This window comes from Vipera ursinii (assembly GCF_947247035.1).
Source record: "Vipera ursinii genome assembly, chromosome: 3".
Classification (NCBI taxonomy): Eukaryota; Metazoa; Chordata; class Lepidosauria; order Squamata; family Viperidae; genus Vipera; species Vipera ursinii.
In genome coordinates, this window is record NC_139516.1 from 68,194,733 (window position 1) to 68,214,805 (window position 20,073).

Consider the following 20,073-nt stretch of genomic DNA (forward strand, 5'->3'; position numbering starts at 1 on the left):
CATCACATGACATCACCACCACACAACCATTCAAAAAGCAAATCCGAACCCACAATGATAAAGACACACAACCACAAAACAGAAACCTAACTACAGCTGCAACATCAGCCACTTTAAACCCCTCCAAACCACACAATAAGCAAACTGACACCCACTATAAAAACATGGCACCACCACAAACACGAAGCCGAACAAAAGCAGCACAACTCACCAGCTCAGGTCTGGAGCTGGCAGCTGAGACCAGCCCATCCACTCAGAACACCCCCCCACCCAATCAGAACACACCCACCATTCAAAACACACTCCCACCCAATCAGAACACACTTGGTCCCCTACCCAATCAGAGCACACCTCCACAGAACACACCCCCTCTGGCAGTTTAAAAAAGAGGAACAAACAGCCACATGCTTCTCCCAGAAGAAGGAAGCTAAAGCCTGATGATGACGGATGGGATTCCGTCGAAACGTTGCGCCTACACCTTTAGTTCTATGCGGGGAAAAACCCGAAAAACCAAGGATCCATATATATATATATATATATATATATATATATATATATATATATATATATATATGTGTGTGTGTGTGTGTGTGTGTGTGTGTGTGTGTGTGTGTGTGTGTGTGTGTGTCAAATGTTAACTATTTAGATTACCTTGCTAGGCCCCAAACATGGGGCAAATCTTTATTTCCTGTTTTCAGCCTATCTTGAAGGCCATCGAACAGGCTGTAGTCACACCGGACAGTTCATATATTTTGTGTAAATTGCTAACAAAGAATTAAGGGAGACTGAAATGCATTTCTAACTCATTAGTTTTCATCAGTCAGCCATACCCTTCTGAGATATATATATATATATATATATATATATATATATATATATAAAACAGGTCTTCTTCCTTCAAGTGTTTTCAGTTTTTATGGAAATACTAGACTAAACTTTGACAGAGTAGATCAGGAAAGTTTGGCCTTGACAACTTTAAGACTTGTGGACTTCAACTCCCAGGCTGGATTTGAAGCCGCAGGTCTTAAAGTTGCTACGGTTGGATACCCCTGGAGTAGATGTTACCCTCCACGCTTCCTGAAAAGTTATTGTCAGGGATTTGGTGATTTTCCATAGAGGACTGGAACAGCAAAGAGAAAAAAAGAGACAGTTGTATTGCTTGTCCAGTGCTCTTCTTGCAGTAGAGCTGGAACTGTTAATTTGGGTCCAGCCAACATTTTTAGGGTGCTACTGAAATGGATGCTAATATGCACATACAAAATTAAATGCTTCTTACTGTATAACAATATTTTTCTTATTATGTAATAACTTTTCCCAGCCATTTAAAAACTGCTAGTATTCTATACAGAATCATAACATTAAGTAGTGGTTACTTTTACAATTAAATCAAAATGATTATTGTTTTCATAAACACATTAATTGATATTAATATGGTGGTTAATAATGATAGAAAAACAAAGCCAGCATATCATATGACTTCTTTATTAATCAGCTTAAACAATTAATTGGTTTGTGTTATTCGTTCTCCAGCAGTGAATAGAATTGTGCAAAGAAAAAAACCCCAAAAAACAACTTATGTTAGTTTCTTCTTATTGCTGATAAACTTGGGCAGAATTAGACACTCCCCTTTATCACCTCTTATGTTGGCCACAAACCTTTCCATCTGGTCTTTAGTAATTGATTGCACTTTAAAAATCACTAGAACCAAATTACCCTTGAAATAGTCTTTAATAACACTCAAGTCAACACGCCTGATAAATCATTGATGTACAAACCAAACAAATGGATAGACATTTTTTAACAATAGCCATTAAATGAATGTTATCAAGGTTACAGAATCCAATATTGTTAAATGTTAACCATTATTTTTTTCCCATTTTAGAAAATTCTCCCTCTAGGGAGTGTATATACTGGGAAAAAAACCCTAATGTTTTGAAAAATCACTCGTGTCGTAATTTGGCAGTATAATTCTATTTTTTTTTAAAAAAACCTAACTTTATGTATATAATAATTTTATAATTATTATATAACAAATGAGTCTGCTTCCTATACCATGAAGTGCACACATTCAAGTGGGTGGTATAGTGGCAATAATCAAACGTAGTATTATGAAAATGAACCTCTGTCCCACATACTTCTTGTACTGCTCCCTTTTTTTGAGTTAGAAAATTGTCAACAGTTTCATTGGGTTAATATGAGCTTCAGCTGATATTTTATTTTGGTATCTTTTGCTATGAATTGCTGCAATTCTATTTTCTATTTTTATAGTCTCCCTCAATCAGAGAATTCTAGGTAGATTTCAACAGCATAAATATAGAACAATAAATAAATTGTAAACACCTTCAAAATGGATGCTTTTGGCAATAAAATAGAGTCCAGATTTTGATGGTCTCCAAATACTTTGATAGCCTCCAACTTCCCAGCTGTTGCAGGCAGCCCAACAGAATATGAGGACAATTCAGAAATAAACCTCCGTTTGGTTATCAATGACAGACACTCGCAGATACAGAACTTTTATTATACACATGAGAAAACTACAACATTACATTACTTTTTGACATAATCGCCTTCAAATTGAGGCACTTGTCATAACATCGTACAAGGTTTGAAATTCCTTAGTAGCTTGGCGCCAAATCTGGGTTATAGGGCGGGGGTGATCAAAAACATCCCAACGGAACTATTTAAAAACTTCTTGGGTGCATCTACCAGTGTGCGGGCGAGCATTATCGTGAACCAACACCACACCAGAAGTCAGCATGCCCCGACACTTGTTATGGATGGCTCGCCTGAGTTTTTGTAACGCTTCACAGTAGACTTCTGAACTGATGGTCGAACCACGTTCCATGAACTTCACTAGCAGTACTCCTTTGGCATCTTCACATTTGGTGGGATTTTCTATGGCACCACCTCCGATGTGGTGTTGGTTCACGACAACACTCGCCAAGCTAGACGCCCCCAAGAACTTTTAAAGCAGTTCCGTTGGGATGTTTTTGATCATCCTTCCTATAACCCAGATTTGGCACCGAGTGACTACTACTAAGGAATTTCAAACCTTGTAAGACGTTATGACAAGTGCCTCAATTTGAATGGCGATTATGTCAAAACGTAATGTAATGTTGTAGTTGTCTCATGTGTATAATAAAAGTTCTGTATCTGCGAGTGTCTGTCATTGTTAACCAAATGGAGGTTTATTTCTGAATTGCCTTCATACAAGGATGGATGGTAACAAACACCAATAGAGAGTTTAAAGGACCAAGAACAATACACTTCCCTCTTTGAGTTACTAATAAAGCATGCTCACTTCATTGAATGTAATCTCAAAAATATCTCAGATAACAGTACAGGATCCAGATTTGCTCACTGTATTTGCTCACTAGGCTTCAGCTGGTGCAGAATGCGGCTGCACGAGTGGTGGTGGGGGCTTCCTGATACTCCCATGTAACACCTCTACTCCGCGAGCTGCATTGGCTTCCGGTTGCCCTCCGGGTGAGATTCAAGGTGCTGGTAATGACCTATAAAGCCCTAAATAGCATGGGTCCGGACTACCTACGGGAGCACCTGCTGCCGGCATCAACTTCCCTTCGTCCAGTGCGTTCCCACAGAGAGGGCCTCCTCAGGGTGCTGTCGGTCAAAGAGTGTCGACTGGCGGCCCCCAGGGGGAGGGCATTCTCTGTGGGCGCGCCAGACCATTGGAACCGTTTACCGGTTGAGCTCCGGATGGCTCCTGACCTTCGCTCCTTCCGCCGTGACCTAAAAACTTACTTATTTGAACAAGCCGGCCTGGTCTGATGGGAGTGGGGTATTTTAATATTAATTTTATTAATTTTTATTGTAATTTTGGGCTACACTATTTAATTCCTTCTTAAATTTTGTACATTGTATTTTTTATTGTATTGCCCTGTACACCGCCCTGAGTCCTTTGGGAGAAGGGCAGTATAGAAATTAAATTATTATTATTATTATTGGGTTCTGTCCCACTGGCATCCAGCCCACGTGAGCAATGTTATGTGCCAAGAAAACCACAAAATCATTTACTGAGCCTGTCGGTATTTTAACCCACCCATATTTTCTTAAAAAAAAAACAACCTCCGATGGCTTTGATTGAGTCTGCTAGGAGAAAATCTGTGAATGCAGTAAGTGCAGAGAATTCATGCTAGGCTTCTCTTGCTGCTCTGTGCAGCTTAAAAACGAACCCTTATCAGTACATGATCTGATGTATTTCTGGTTTTTCTGTGACCGCTGTTTGTGGATGTCCCTTTAGTCATTTCATTTCCCTTAATTCTTCATTAAACCAAGCAGCCACCCAGGATCATCAATTGGGAGGAGCCCTTGCAGGAACAGTCCCATCAAGCACTCCAGTGGTCTCCATGTTCCAAAGGCCCACCTGACACATGAGGATGTTTTGGTTGTTTTTCCTAGCTTTTTAAGCATCAGCAGTGCCTGTAACTAGGAACTCCTTCTCTAGGATTACTGCACACACACAAGCAAACATACAAGCAGACACACACAGAAACAGCCATGTTTGCACATATTATAGTCATCTAGGTATGTATGAAATATGGACAGAAAATGTAGATGTGGATAAGCCTTCCCCATTTTGGCCATAGTGGTTTAACCTTGATTAGCTAATTTCAATGGAATGTTTAATTAGTTGTTGTTTTTTTCAATAAAAAAGAGGCAAAGTGGCGACCACACAGCTGTGGATAGTGCCCATTTGATCAGGTTGCATTCCTGAACCATAACATGCAGGGAAAAGTATGAAGGAAACTCTATCAATGGTTCATAATGAAAACAAGAATTAAGGAAAAACAAAAGGGAATTATGAGAAATATTGGTTTGATGATTGTATATCATTTTCTGTCTTGCAGTTCTTGTTGCTGATATGCTAGTTTATATTCCTGCAGTAATCTTATACTGCTGTTATTTAAAAGAGACATCAGTAAAAAAGAAGGTTGGTATATTTTTCTTTGCAACAAAAATAATGTTTCTATGTGAAAAAAGTAAGGAATGTAGTGAATAATTAGATAAACAATATTAGTCCAATTATAATAAAAACATTAATTTAACAGTGTTTATTATGGTATTTCACAAGAAAAAATACATGTTGATCTATTTATGTAAAATAAACAAGGATTACAATTAAAACAGGTAGCATAAAATATGATTAACATAGAGCCAGTTTGTTCTAGTGGTTAAAGTACCAGGCTAGGAAGTGGGAGACAGTGAGTTCTAGTCCCACCTTAGCCATGACACCTGATGGGATGACTCAGCCCAACCCACCTCACAGGGTGGTTGTTGTGTGGAAAATAGAGGAAGGATGCTATGTTGGATATGTTCGCTATCTTGAGTTGCTTATAAAAATAATAAAACACAGGAAATAAATAAAATTAATTAATTAGTTTTAATTTCTTTCTAATGACAATGCAAGTCAAACTTTTTCCCCTCCCTCATTGTATAGAAGTGAAAAAATCAAGAGCACGAGGATAAAATAGAACTTTGTATTACTCCTCAAGTCAATGGCTGCTGGGAAGAGCAAATGTTTCAAAATCCTATCTCAAACTAATCTGTCAGAATGGATCAACATCACCTCTCGGTTCAGCCCAGCCAAATCACATAGAAGAATATTACTGTTGGTTGTATCGAAAACTGCCGAGGAGTCCTGAAAACTAGAGGTTGCCTAGATTCAGAACTAGATATTAAACCAAATTTGAATGAATTAAAATTGTGCAGGACTGCTCTAGATTCTTATTCAAGACATAGGATAGATAGCTGAATCAAATGTAACTTTTTCATGAACTGTAATATCCTTAGACCTGAGAGGCACTGTTCTACTCTCAAAATATATATTATTTCTGAATTCCAAATTCATAGTCTTATTCTGATAAAAGATGAAGCAGTATGTAGTATATAGGAAATAGATATCAGTTCTCATAAATCTTTTCCAGATTTTCAGATTGCACAAATAATCCTCACTATGCTCCCAGAAAGTGAAGAAATATCTTAAGCTTCTGTAATACTTATTTAGTTCCGTATCTGTTTCATTCCTATAACTTTTCCCCAAACCTTTTTCCTCAGAGAAAAAAAGGACTAGTTTTGGTCCCATCTCCATTAGCAAGATCATATACACCTCTTATAATCTTTATAGACAGAACCTTTTTTTAAAAATAAAGAAAATATAGCCCATAGTTAGGGCAGATTATTTACTTTTTATTTGTTTATGACTAGAAAAAGCATACAGAAGTAATAGCCACTGCCAGTTTAATAACAATGATATGCAATAGCAACCATCCAGTGTAAGATGATGATGATGATGATTATAATAAACATAATTAATATAATATTTCTGGCACTAGAAATTTTATATGGGCTAGTCTCAAAGATATCCTGTTTTGACTAGCTAACAGGGTCAGGGGTCAAGTCCAAAAATGGAAGTTGTAAGCCTACAGAGAACCTTGTCCACTTCTTTGTAAATCACTGGCTGAAAAACCTCCCCCATGACACCACAAGGCACTACCTTTGCCATCCCATGAGATACCTATCCACATAGCATCTAATTCAGAGCACCTCTGAATGATTTCATACATAAAATCATCAGAGACATGTCATTCTTGTCTAGTGGGTGTTTCTATCAAATAAGCCCACTGTAACTTGTAATTCCTTGGGCCAAGTAAATCTCAGATCTTGTTATAGTAAAATGTCTGTGTGTCACGATCATTTTATTTTATGTTTCTGAGTCACAAAGGTACCCTCAGCCATGGAAGCTCACTTTGGGCCCAACACACACTGGCTCCAACCTGCCTTACAGGGTAGTTGTGGGGGGAAATGGAAGGCAAGAGTGTTACACTGTCTTGAGTTTGTGAACAAAGGTTGGAATATCAAGTTAAGAAACAAACATTAAACATGTAATTGAGTTATACTTTTGAAAAAAAACAATCAAAAACAAAATAGATTGCATCACAATAGATTTAGCACTGTTTTGTTTGCATCTTTTTAGATGGAAGTTCAATGGGCTGACAGTTCCAGTATAATCTTTCTAAAGAAAAATGAATGTTCCCATTTTACCTGTTTCGTTGATTTTTGTTTGTTTGTTTGTTCTCAGATTTCTAGTGCTCTCTGCACATTGCTTTATCCAGGTCTCATTCTGATTGACTATGGACATTTTCAGTATCTTTTTTTTTTGTTGTTCTGTGAATTTTTTGTAATGCGTGGATATTGTGGAATAGGTCTGTTGCTGTGTGGGTAAGAAAAGGGAAGGGTTAAAGTGCACTAGAGTGCAAGCTACATTTTTTCCTGCCCCGTTTTATTATTTTAAGACATAAGAATTGCTTTCCTGCCATCTCAGAATGATGCTGTGTTACCTCTGTGGCATGAAGTAGGTTTTGGTGGCAGCGGACAACCAATAGAATCCTCGTTATATTTGCATATTCTTCAACAGCAAGCTCTTTACAGATTGTTACCCTTAACAGAACAAACATATATAATTCCGTGAGTCTTGGTCTCACTTTGTGGGGAGTGCTGTTTCTCTCTTATGACTTTGACCTTTTGGGCTCGATAGCATTTTGTTTTGCTATAAACTACAAACAAATGGAACTCTACCACGCTTTGCCCTTCTTCTGCTACCTGCTGGGAAAGTGCTTCAAAAAAGGCCTGATGGGCAAGGGGTGAGTATCTTTACAAGCTGACATCCAGAAAATGGTCCTGGAATGCACTTAGGCTGTTTTGCCTTGGGAATTTGTGCATGTCATTCATTTCTTGATTAGCCTTTGCAGTAGGGATTCATGTCATTATCATCCCCCTTCCCCCCAGAGAAGCATGTTTCTCCTAAGTCATTAAATAACATACTAAATAGTTTTAAGAGTGTCTATAGTGTATCAAAATACACACAACTATCTTTTCTCTTCAACACCTGTCATTAGTTAAGCACAGGTCACAAATGTACACCCATATTTAGAAGATAAGAGTTTAGAATGTTTTCTTCTTCTTCTTGGGGGTGGCAGGGAGAGCATATTTAACAGTTTTCTTAACTTTTCTAATAGATATCCTACTTGGGAAAGTAAACTTTTCAGTTTGAAAGCACTATACATAAAAATCCACTTCTTCAGGGCTTGATATATATTTTTTTCCTTCTTTTTTCTTACAGGTTGTGGCTGTTGATGAAACTGTCTTTTATTGTCATTCTTTCTTTTGCAATCTGCTGGCTCCCATTTTGTACGGACACTGAACAAATTTTGCAAGTGCTCAGAAGGCTCTTTCCAGTAGATCGAGGTTTGTTTGAGGTATGCCTCATGTTCCCCCTCCCAAGCTTCTTGTAAATGTTTTATATTTTTAGCTCCCTTGAGAAACCTTCACTTTGACCCTTAGGGATTTCATGTGGAAGATACACCAGAAGGCTAGTAATATGATCTGGCTTCTCTGACTGTCATTTCTTGCCAGTTATTTAATCCAGCATTTAACCCCTAGCTCAGCTGGCATCTTCTAGGATATTATACAAATAGAATTAATCCCATCGTCAGATCTATAGTTCAGGCATACATTTTTCAAATACATTCCACAATAATAAACAATGTCCTTGCACAATCTAGAGGTTTTAAAAAAATAATTCCATATGAAAAAAACGAATTCAATGTTTCTTTTTTAAAAAAAAACAATCTTCCGAAATAGATATTGGGTTGATGCTCAAATTTGCATGATTTAAATTTGTCCTGGTGGAAAATTTACAATTTTGCTTGGGTGAGGTAAAGCCTAAAGATGTTGACCATAAACTGGGTGGTTTTTATCACTGGTATTACATTTATTAATTTGTTTGCACCAGACAGAGAAACAGTTATACAGTTTGCAGCAGACTCGCCTCTGAAAATCATTAAGAAGCACAGCACTGGTGATGGCACATTGTAAGAAACACTTAGGATCTTATTCCCCAGTCATATACTGACTGAAATGTTACACGATGAAATAGAAATAGAAATGTGACATGAAGAATAGAAATTCAAAAACCAGAGGACTGACAAGCAGTTTGTTTTTCTGACTGTTAATCTCGCTTTATGCTTCTTTAAAAAATGTGTTGTAGATTTTAATAAAATGGGTCTGTATGATTTAAAAACTTCACACAGTGTATTCAGTGTTAACTGAAAGATTTTTAGAGCTGGCACAGGAATGGCTGATTGGGATATTAATCTGGGTAAACTAAGAAACTGTCTACCTAAGCAATGCACAGTAAGTTTATACTGGGGTGCCTATGACAGGTTCTTTGAATTGATTCCCATTTACAGACATGTCTTCAGTGCTGATAATTGTAAAACTTCACTGGCTATTAGTTTGGCACCTTATATGTTGGTAGTGCTGCCAAGCACTTGTCACCTTCAGCAAATTTGCAGTGCGCGTTCTGTATTCTTGTAAGAGAACAAGGAGATTGTTCAGTTGTTTGTAGTAGCTTTTTTGCTGTTATGTCTACACAGCTGTGATTCAAGCAGCTGTTTAGGGATGAGTTTCATGAGTATGCTAGCTGTGTGGTTACAAATTTAATTTGGAAAGTGATCCTAGCACAACTGCTAATGTCTTTAGACTTCGTGATTTATTAGGGGTTAACTCTGTCATTGCTGGCAGCTAGCAAGCGGTGCTAAATATGTACTAGTAAGAGAATGTGGCAGAATGTAGTATGGCTTCACATTTGGAAAAAAAATGTTTCATGTTGCTTTTTAAAATCTGGGTAATAGATAGTTACAGGTGATTTTGTAGCATTGACAGTCTGTGGTCTCTTCAAAAAGAGTACACAGATACGTTTAATTTCATGTAGATGATTTGTGCCATTCCATGTATATAAAATTATGCTTTACCTTCAAAATAATGCATACATTAAATATATTTTCAGGATAAAGTAGCCAATATTTGGTGCGCTGTAAGCATTCTTTTCAAAATAAAGACAATTCTGCCAACAGAGATACAACTTAAATTAAGGTATGTAAATATCAAAGTCCCAAGCAGTTTCATATTATGGTTTTAGCAAAAGATGAATTTCAAAGAACATAATTTAGAATTATTTAGATTTAGAATTATTTATGTTATATAAAACTATATAGAATTATATAGTTAAACGGCTTTGATAAAAAAAGATTATTTCAACATTTTGTGGAGCTGTTCTCTGCTTGTTGGTTTATTAATTTGTGACTCAGCTGAATCGATGACATCATCATCATCATGAAAGGAATCTTATTTCTCTTCGTAACTATAAAAACTGAGCAATACCAAAGTGTTCCTAAACAATTCTCATCTGATTCTTGATTCAGAATTAATCTGGTTATTGAAATCAATGGTTTTAATATATTATTACTTTATTTTTTTAGTTTTGCTTTAACATTCCTGACTGTACTTCCCAGTTGCATAAAACTGACTCTGCAACCTTCACTCAGAGGATTTAAATATGGCTTGGTAAGTGTTTAATAACACATATTTAAATATAGTTTAATTCATAGTTTTGTAATATGTAATAATCTCTTTTCTTCATCTCTGTTATGGCTGATAGGGATGTGGAGAAGTGAAAAAAAATCCCAATTCCAATCAGTGATTCCCTATAAAACAATCAGTTGGGCAAAATGTTGCTGACTTCCCCATTCTTAATTTCCCCTTTCCTGCTTCATTTGAACATGTGATCTAGTATGGAGTTGGAAAGAATTGAAGAAATTATCTTCTGCATGCTTCCTCTTATTTATTTATTTGTGTGTGTGTGTGTAGTGGTTAAGGTTGTGGCCTAGAAACTAAGAACCATGAGTTCTAGTCCTGCCTTAGACCTGAAAGCCAGCTGTGTGACCTTGGGCCAGTCACTCTCTCTCAGCCCAAACCAGTTCACAGGATGTGTAGTGGGGAAAATAAGAGAATAAGGAGTATTATCTATGTTTAATATGTATGCTCGCTGTTTGGGTTACTTAAAAAATAATAAAGTGAGGTAGAAATCTAATAAACAAAACAAAACATTTCTTTCCAAAGGAGGCCATCAGAGGCAACTTAAAACTTCATATTTTGTTCCTTTTTTTTCTTTTGCCAAAAATTCCTTTAATTTTCTATTACTGAAGGAAAATAACATAGTAAAATTGATAAAAACAATTTTGGAATGCAATATTTATTTAGCAAAGATACAAATTACACCGTAGCATTGGGAATCACCATAAAATGAAAAGGATCTTACCGGTTATTTTGGTTAAAAAATCCCGAGTTGGGAAAATACGCCAAATCTATCTTTTATAATGCTTTGTCTACCATATTATTATGATTTGTCCATTTAAAGATTTGTTTTTATCAAGTTCTTTTAGTATCCTAGAATGCAGCTAATGGGAGCTTGATTTGTGGAGACCTTGATGCTCTCTGAGCTTAGTTTTTTGCTTGCAAACATTTCATTACCCACCTGGGTAACATCATGATTATGGCACATAATGATAACCCTAACCCTAACCTTTGATGTTACCTTGTTACCTAATGAAATATCCTGAAGCAAACCAAGATCAGAGAGTATTAAGAACTCCAAGTTCAACCCTGTGAACCACATATATTGCCTTGTGTTGTAGATAGCTATTTTCCTATCAATTCTTTTAAGGATCTTCAACTATGGTCTCTAATCTGTCATCATCTGCATGCACAATATGTTAGGAGATATTCTACTCCATAGACAATAGTCTATTTATAAGGTCCCTGGAGTTATTTGGCAATAAAATAATCCATGATATCTCACTGAACAGTAAACATGGTTAATGAATAACTTGCTTAAATGATAGGCTCTTGCACTGTTAGTGGTCCTTGACATTGGACTGCTACCTCTCATATTTGTCAGAACACTGAAAAACTTAAAGGTGTGATTAAAAACTGATCATAAAACTTCACAGCCAAATTTAGTATTTCAGATCAGAGACGGGTAGAGCTCCACCATACCAGAAGCCTATTTTAAATCCTTCTCAATTTGTTTAGATCACTTAGTTTTTACATCAGTGATTTGTCAGTTATGTTCATTTGTTTAGAGGCCCTTACCTGGTTGATGGTTCATGCTAGCATCTCTCATCAACTAATCAGCTAATTTGAGGTATCCTATTGTGAGCCTTGGCCAAGTAGCCATAGTTTATGAAACAAATAAAAGCTTTTGGTAATAAAAGTGTGGAATTGATGGCCATGATTAATAGCACAAAAATCCTCAGTAGCAGATCTTGTCTAGCATTTAACATTGTTAACTTTCTTTTTCAAAGGTTTGCTGTTCGTTGTCTTTCTTTCTCTTCTCATTCCAAGTGCATGAAAAATCTATTCTTCTTGTTTCGGTGTAAGTAGTATTTTATATTAAAAATACTTTAATTATTATATTAAAACACTTCAAACTGATACCCTGGAAATATGTGTGAGAAAAACTGTAGTGCTGGCAAAAAGGTTCTAGAATAAGATTCAAGCTCCTATACAGGACCACTACATTTGCATAACATGTGACTTGTGTCTACGAATTTATGCTCTCCCTTTCCAATAGAATCAGGAAGGTGAAATCATGGATTTTTCTTAGGTCCCAGAATACTGAGTATGCATTGAAGGTGTAGCTCAGGGGTGTCAAACTGCCGGCCGGCAGGCTAGATGCGTCATGCTGAAACCGCACCCACCCCATTGCCGGCAGTGGAAAAAAAGTTGTGATATGTCGCAACAGGTCACATGACGTTGCGAGTTTGACACCCCTGGTGTAGCTGATAAGCAATGACCACGCAACCAGATTGTTTTACTGCAGAAGGTATCAAAGACATGAAGTATTGCTTACTCCTATAGAAAGATCCAGTATTTAGTGTTAATTCGTTTATTTTACTGCACTTTACGATTATCAGAGAAGCAGCAGCTGAAAAGTTATTATGTTTCTTAAACAATGCTTTTGAGCTTATATTTCGGTTTTCTCCTTAGACCAGTCTGCTTAGTTATACATGACATTCCTTTTATCTCTACATGGTTTCTTCTAGTTTCAACTTTCAGGTGAGTTTGAATGTTATTTCTAAACAATTCTTCTTATTTTAAGAAGACATTTTAAGATTTATTTTACATAGTAATTATTTGGCTTGTATAACCTTGCTAGAATTCACAGTAATTCATGTTTCCCTTTACAGCATGCTTCCCCTTCTATTAAAGGATGGCCTTTTTTTGTCTTACACTGTCACAATGTTGGCTTTCCTCCTGGTGTGTACAACGTCTTTTTCAATATTTGAAAAAACATCTGAAGAAGATCTGCAGCTAAAAAAGCTTTCCAATTATCTAAGGAAATACATTACTTGGTTTAAGACATTTTCAAAAGTCATGAAGAGTTTAGTAAGTAACTGTTTCATATACATATTATGTGTACTAATTTTACCAAGACCACATTCATGATTTGCATTTTTCTTACCAAAGCACAAACCACTATATTAAGTTGCCAAACTCCCCAGCTGAATTATTGAATTACATTTATTCAGTAAGACTGTTATCAAACGACTGCTAGAACACGTATCCGTTCTGCATTACTTCTGAGCAGCATCTAGCATCTTATAACCATAATCCTTCAAGTTGACTAATAAAATGAACTCCTTCATTCCAGTGTGTTACCATGTTGGTAATGCTGTGAGCACTTTATATACATTAGCAATAGTAGGATTATTTTTCTACTATTTAATGTATATTTAATGTTATTTGATTAGCATCAACTGGCAACTGGTCAATATGATGTGCTGCAGAGACAGTAAATTCATTGAAATATTTATTAAATGTATATGCCACCACCTAATGAAAACACTTACTGGGTATTGTAAAGCTGTAGTAACCATCACCTCTTTTCTCTTCTCCTACCCCAACATTCAGTTCTTCATCTCAGTAACTCTGATGAGCATCCTGGCTCTACTGAGCGCTACGATGGAACCTCCAAAGCATCTACCAGATTTATTTCCAGTAGCTGTCTCTGTTGTATCCTGCTTACACTTTCTCTTTTTCTTACTATATTTTAACATCATTGCAATGTGGGAATCAAAAGATGGTCGAAACCAGAAAAAAATTAATTAATTTTAAGTGCCAACTTGGAAAATTAATGGCTCTTACTTGGGACATGCCATTAATGTTTCCATAGATCTTTGTCTTGAAGTGTTCTATAATGGAATGAAATTCTTTTTGTCATTTGATATATTTTCTAAGAAAAGCCAAATTAAAATATTTACACGTCAATATGTGCTGCTCATAAGAGGCTTGTGCTTACCTGCTCTTTTCTGTACAGTAAGTTTGATAGTAAGTTCAAAATAAATCCAGAAAATAAGAAGCATCTCAAAAATCTGTGCAAGTTTATTTTAAACAGATATAATACCCCAATAATTTAATAATGTTATGATTGGTTTAGTGCACTTCCCAAAATAAAACATGTTGACGTTACTGATTGTATGTTACAGCAATTACTCATGTCTATTGCTGCTAAGTGCTATCTCTTACAGTGTATTTGATTACATATAATAAATTGCCTTATACTAAATTTCAGTATCCTATAAGCTTAAAATCATCAAGATCCAGTGTCATGATTCAGTGTCATCGTTCGTGCTTTCCTGACAGTCTTAATTTCAGTATTAACCTCAATAATATCTGAAGGCCATAACAGGAATCACAATGTATACTGTAGCTGTGGTTAATACTTTCCATGTATATTTTATTTATTTATTTATTTTATTTTATTACATTTATATACCGCCCTTTCCCGAAGGACTCAGGGCGGTTTACAGGGTGATTAAAAAACCAAGATACAAAAGTTAAAAACAAATTTAAAAAAAATTATATTTGTCCCTGCATAAATAAAACCCCAGTTAAAATTAAGATTAATTATCAGCCTGGGCCAGAGAGCTCGAAGAGCCAGGTCTTCAGGTCCCGGCGGAATGAACGGAGGTCGGGGGCATTCCTCAGCTCCACTGGCAGCTGGTTCCAAAGGGCAGGCGCCCCCACTGAGAAGGCCCTATCCCTGGGTGTCGTCCGCCGGCAACCTCTTACCGGTGGCACCCTGAGAAGACCCTCCCTGTGGGAGCGCACTGGACGAAGGGAACTTGATGCCGGCAGCAGGTGTTCCCTCAGATAACCCGGACCCAAGCCATTTAGGGCTTTATAGGTCATCACCAGCACCTTGAATCTCACCCTGAGGGCAACCGGGAGCCAATGCAGGTTGCGGAGTAGAGGTGTTACATGGGAGTATCAGGAAACCCCCATCACAACTCGCGCCGCCGCATTCTGCACCAGCTGAAGCCTCCAAGTGGTCCTCAAGGGCAGCCCCATGTAGAGAGCGTATCAACATGTAAGTCTTAATAGTATTGGAGATCTACACGCATATGAGTCACTGTGGTCATTAGGATTCAGATAATTGATTTAGGAGTAGGGAGACCTGGGTTTTAGTCTTTTCATAGGCATGGAAGCTGGTTGTGCAATTTTGGGCCAGCCACACTTTCTCCTCTGACTGGAAAGTTGAAAAACATCCATATACCAACGTGCTGGACTAAGAGGCCCTCATTCTTCAGTAGGCCAAGAGAAAGAGAACCTCACTTCAGCACTAAAACTAAAATGCTTAATTAACAGATCACTGAGAAAAGCTCAAATCACGTTGCAAAATAATCAGGTTGTTTTGCATGTTGTCTTGTAAGAGACTTGCCTTTTCATAAGCTGACAATTGAAGGTAGTTTTATAGTACAAGGTCCTAACCAAAAAAAATTATTTCTTTAATTAGTCAGATTTCCATTCTGAGTAACAGAAGATTTAAAAGAGTTTTGCTTTTCTGTTATATATAAATATCCTCAATAGAGATGCAACTAAGTACAGTAAATCTTTCTTAGCCAAAGATCCCTGTTCAATTGACTTTGGATATTATTCTCTATTTCTCTTTCCTTTTTCCTCAAGATTTAGAGTATGTATGTATGTATGTATGTATGTATGTATGTATGCATGTATGCATGCTTGCTACCTAGCTTGTCAGCTTGTTTGTTAGCTTGCCCTAGGGCAGGGGTAGGCAACCTCGGCTCTTTTATGACTCATGGACTTCAACTCCGCTGGCTCAGGAATTCTGGGAGTTGAAGTCCATGAGTCATAAAAGAGCCGAGGTTGCCTACCCCTGCCCTAGGGCATTCAGTGATGATTCTGGGATGAATGTAAACTTCCAAGTTCTGAAGAAATGGATGGGGTTCTCTTTGACATCTACCATATGTAGTCTGAATCCCTAGCATTAATGGCAAGTAAAAGTGATCACATAACTGATTTGGGGCTGGTTTGAGGTACAGTCATGGTAAATGTATATTTGCAGTGGTTCTTTTCCTTCCTAAAGGGTTAGTTTCATTCAGAAGTGGTAGGAAAGAGAGATTGTTGTGTATGTGGGCAAGTCTTTTTATGCAATGCTGATTTTTATTGATGTACCATAACCATCCTCAGCCAGTACTGGCATTTCAAGACTATTCCAAATATTATCAGATTTATATTTAAACTTTTATATTGGATAAAGTCTTTTAAAATACAGACACAATAGGTCTATTTTTGATAATTTTTTTCTCTAGATTCAGCTACCTGCTAGAAATACACATATGGAAAAACCATACCAATTACGGTAAATAGTACTATTGAATCTGATATTAGGTGTAATTTGGGAGGATCTATCACAACTTTGAACAGTTGCTAACTGGCACTCATAAGTTAAGGGCAACCTGTACTGGGCTGATGTTTTTATTACCCTACGCTATCCTTTTTCCCATGCAGTAATTAGAGGTCAAGAGTAAGTGCTCATTAACATAGAAAAATCTTAGTAATATATGAATTGTTTCCTTTCTCCTTCTGATGGCTTTCAGTAAGGGAGAAATATCTGATATTCCTTACATAGAAATATGAAATGATTGTTCACTTACACAGCTATTGTTGAAAAGGGGAAAGTGTCTAAAACTGGTAACTGTGATGCTTTAATAGATGAAATCCTTTGGAAACATGTAGAGAAGTAAATTCCATTAAAATTGGCAAGACCACTTGTAATTAAGAAATTTAGAACCAGCTGTGTTGTGTACTCAAGTTGTACTTACAACTTGCTGTAATACATTAAGCTCTTTGGAAACATGTTGATATGCTTGATTAGCAATTACCTTTTATGAATAATTCCCTTTTCCTGCTTTTAAAACTGTGATCAACCCTATCCTTCAGTGGGTGTCTGTTTTCATATAACATACATACATTTTAGGAAAAAACTACTTTTTAACACTGAAATGTCAAAATGAAAAGAACTGATAAATGGAAAATTATCAAATAAAAGTTTTACTGTATTAAAATCAAACATTATTATAATTTATCAGATTTATCTCTTGCTTTCCCACATGAAGACAATTTCCCATACAGGGCATCCCTCCCATTTTTCCCCAATAGCCATCTTGTGAAAGGGGCTGAGCTGAGAGTGTGATTGGCCCAAGGTCATTCAGTGGCCTTCAGCTCGGCCTCTCCACTCCTGGTCCAGCACCAGACCCACTACACTAAGCTAGTCTAATTCATACATTTTGAAACCACATGGTGACTTTTCCCAACCAAGCCAATATGGTACAGAATAGTTCTATACAAACAGAAGCACTTTCTACTTTTTTTAATGCTGTTTCTATAGTGCCTTCTCATGAGCGGTTTTTCAAAATGCATGAACAGCTAAACATGAAGAAAAACAAGAAAAAAGGACTATATAAGATATAATGGTTTATGTACAAAGAGCAAATGCAAATTTAAAGCTCCAGTAATCTCCAGACCTGTTCTCTTTGTGATTGATAGCTACCAATAGTGTTGGTATGAAACCTGTATGGAAAAATGATGTAGTCTTGCTCTTTCTACTGAATATATAGGCTACTTAATCCTTATGGAGGCCCATGCAATGGTAAAGCATTCATTCATGCTCCTGAATTTTAGCACCCAGTGTTAGACTGCTGCAAGCCCTCTGTTATTTACACAGTTTAACAGTAAGTATAGATGGCCCTTTCCTAAAGGTTGTTGTAATAGTCTTCTGATTTCATTAACCTCCTTACTCTTGGAGACTTTGCCCCAATGGCTCTAGGGAGACAGATATAAGGTGTTCCATACTGTGTATGGTATCCTGAGATGTGTTTTTTCCTCCCCAATTATTTCTAGATTTAAGTGTCATACAGATAAATGTTATGTTGTTGTTTTTTAAAAAAGATGAGAATTCTTAATTCACATTCTAGGTTGCCAAATACCTTTATTGAGTTATACAAGTACACAAAGTATTTGACTTAGATGTGTTGCTCTTTTGTTTTATGATAATTTCTTGGTAATGAGTTTTCCGAAGCCATCTATTTTCTATCTCCATTTTTAAGAGAAAGAAATAATAAATAATAAAAGCTGTGCTGGCTAAAGGCAATTAGAAAGTAAATTTCAAGTTTCTAGTCTTTGCTATTCGTAAACTACCAAGCTATCAGTAATTTGGAAAAGTATACATTTTCATAAAGCAAACAAAACCTTTCATTGCTTCCATTCAAAATAGTCTGTCTTAAAAATGTGCCTCTAATATGCAAACTGAAATGTGAAATCATTTATGGGTCCCCATGCATATATAGGTAGTCCTCACCAACAGTAATTAGTATAACAGTAATTAGTATAATTATTAGTATAACAATTAATCCGTGGAACGGCTTGACTTCAGAAGTTGTGGGTGCTCCATCACTGGAGGTTTTTAAGAAAAGACTGGACAGCCACTTCTCTGAAATGGCACATGGTCTCCTGCTCGAGAAGGGGTTGGATTAGAAGACCTCCAAGGTCCCTTCCATCTCTGTTATTTTGTTATTCAGTCATAAGATGGGTGGTGGTGTCATGACTTCACTGACTGACAGCATTAATTCCAGTAGTCCCAGTGTTGTCATCGTTTAGATGAATCCCAGGTAGTCATGTCCCACAGTCATGTGATCACCATTTGTAACTACCTTCTGGCTTCCCCGCTGACTTTAATTGTTAGATGCTGGTAGCAAAGGTCACAGCTGGTGATTACATGATTGTGGGATGCTGCATCATAATTGTGAGCCAGTTGCACAGTGCCTGGATCTTGATCACATGATCACAGAGATGCTGGAATGGTTGTAAATTTGAGGACTGGTCATAAAGCTACCGTGAGGATGCTGTGAGGGTCACAACTACAAGGATCCATGGGTAAGTACCCCTCGTTCAGTGCTGTAATTTCAAATAGTCAATGAACAAGTGGACATTAAGCAAGGATTACCTTATATTAGAACTAGTTTAATTTTTATGCTTGCAAATACTATTTCACAAAAATACTTAACCTTTTAAGGATTGAGTTTTAATGTATTAAGTAGTTTAAGTTCCAATAACACAAGAGATATTAGATGGTTTCACTAGCAATAAAAAATACTGAACTTCACTGGGAAACCAATGTTGCTAAAACAGTAACTGCATATACAGTGTTTGGATCTGTCTTTATTAATAAATGAATGGTTATATCCAAAGATAAATGGCACATTTGCTTGAATTTGTGTGTGCTGATAAGATAAACAATGTGCTGTAAATTGGCAAGGCATCTCCATTGTTTGTGGTAGAATTGGCAGGGCATCAGAGGCAGCATGGAGCATATAATTACTGTGAAATTTGCAGTTTGTTTGAAGGCCTGGGAAATAGCATCCATCTCTAAGAATAGGCCTTCTTTCAAAATTTAGTGAAAAGCTCATTAAAGAATTTTTACCAACGCTGGGCAAGTTTTCTTAGCTTTTAAACTATACAGAAGGAATACAATTTGTGCCATTACATATTTGCATAAAAAGCTATGGCAAGTGTATTATTTACATTGAGATTAACTGGTTGTACAGATTGTAAGGTTTAAATTAGATGCAAGAAACTGTATCTAGATGTGCACCTGCCTGGTACACTGAGCAATCCTTAGCTGGTATTTGTTGGAGAGATAGATTTACAGGAAGGTTTTTTTTAACCTTTTAAGTAGGATCAGACAGTTGTAGAATCTTGCAGCCAAGCTTGATATATTCTTAAGATAAAACCTGTGGTTAAAAAAAAAGATTAAAATAACAGGAAATAGCACCAATGTTACAGTTTACC

General features: G+C 36.7%; 2 protein-coding genes across 4 annotated transcripts in view; one reads left to right on the forward strand and one right to left on the reverse strand.

The window, feature by feature from the left end:
• The window catches only part of ALG6 (ALG6 alpha-1,3-glucosyltransferase), a 31,811-nt gene extending 17,621 nt beyond the window's left edge, over window positions 1-14,190 (forward strand). Inside the window, exons 6-15 of the mRNA XM_083359917.1 lie at window positions 4,869-4,951; window positions 7,100-7,164; window positions 7,467-7,661; window positions 8,141-8,276; window positions 9,869-9,954; window positions 10,341-10,425; window positions 12,225-12,295; window positions 12,910-12,978; window positions 13,110-13,308; window positions 13,834-14,190. Coding sequence (XP_083216043.1) covers window positions 4,869-4,951; window positions 7,100-7,164; window positions 7,467-7,661; window positions 8,141-8,276; window positions 9,869-9,954; window positions 10,341-10,425; window positions 12,225-12,295; window positions 12,910-12,978; window positions 13,110-13,308; window positions 13,834-14,031 — 1,187 coding nt within the window. The 3' untranslated portion in view covers window positions 14,032-14,190. The remainder of the gene's footprint in view (window positions 1-4,868; window positions 4,952-7,099; window positions 7,165-7,466; window positions 7,662-8,140; window positions 8,277-9,868; window positions 9,955-10,340; window positions 10,426-12,224; window positions 12,296-12,909; window positions 12,979-13,109; window positions 13,309-13,833) is intronic.
• Window positions 14,191-19,425: 5,235 nt separating this feature from the next.
• ITGB3BP (integrin subunit beta 3 binding protein) overlaps window positions 19,426-20,073 on the reverse strand; it is a 41,207-nt gene continuing 40,559 nt past the window's right edge. For all 3 annotated transcript variants that reach the window (XM_083359914.1, XM_083359915.1, XM_083359913.1), the window contains one exon: window positions 19,426-20,015. The gene's annotated coding sequence lies outside the window, so the exon portion shown is untranslated. The remainder of the gene's footprint in view (window positions 20,016-20,073) is intronic.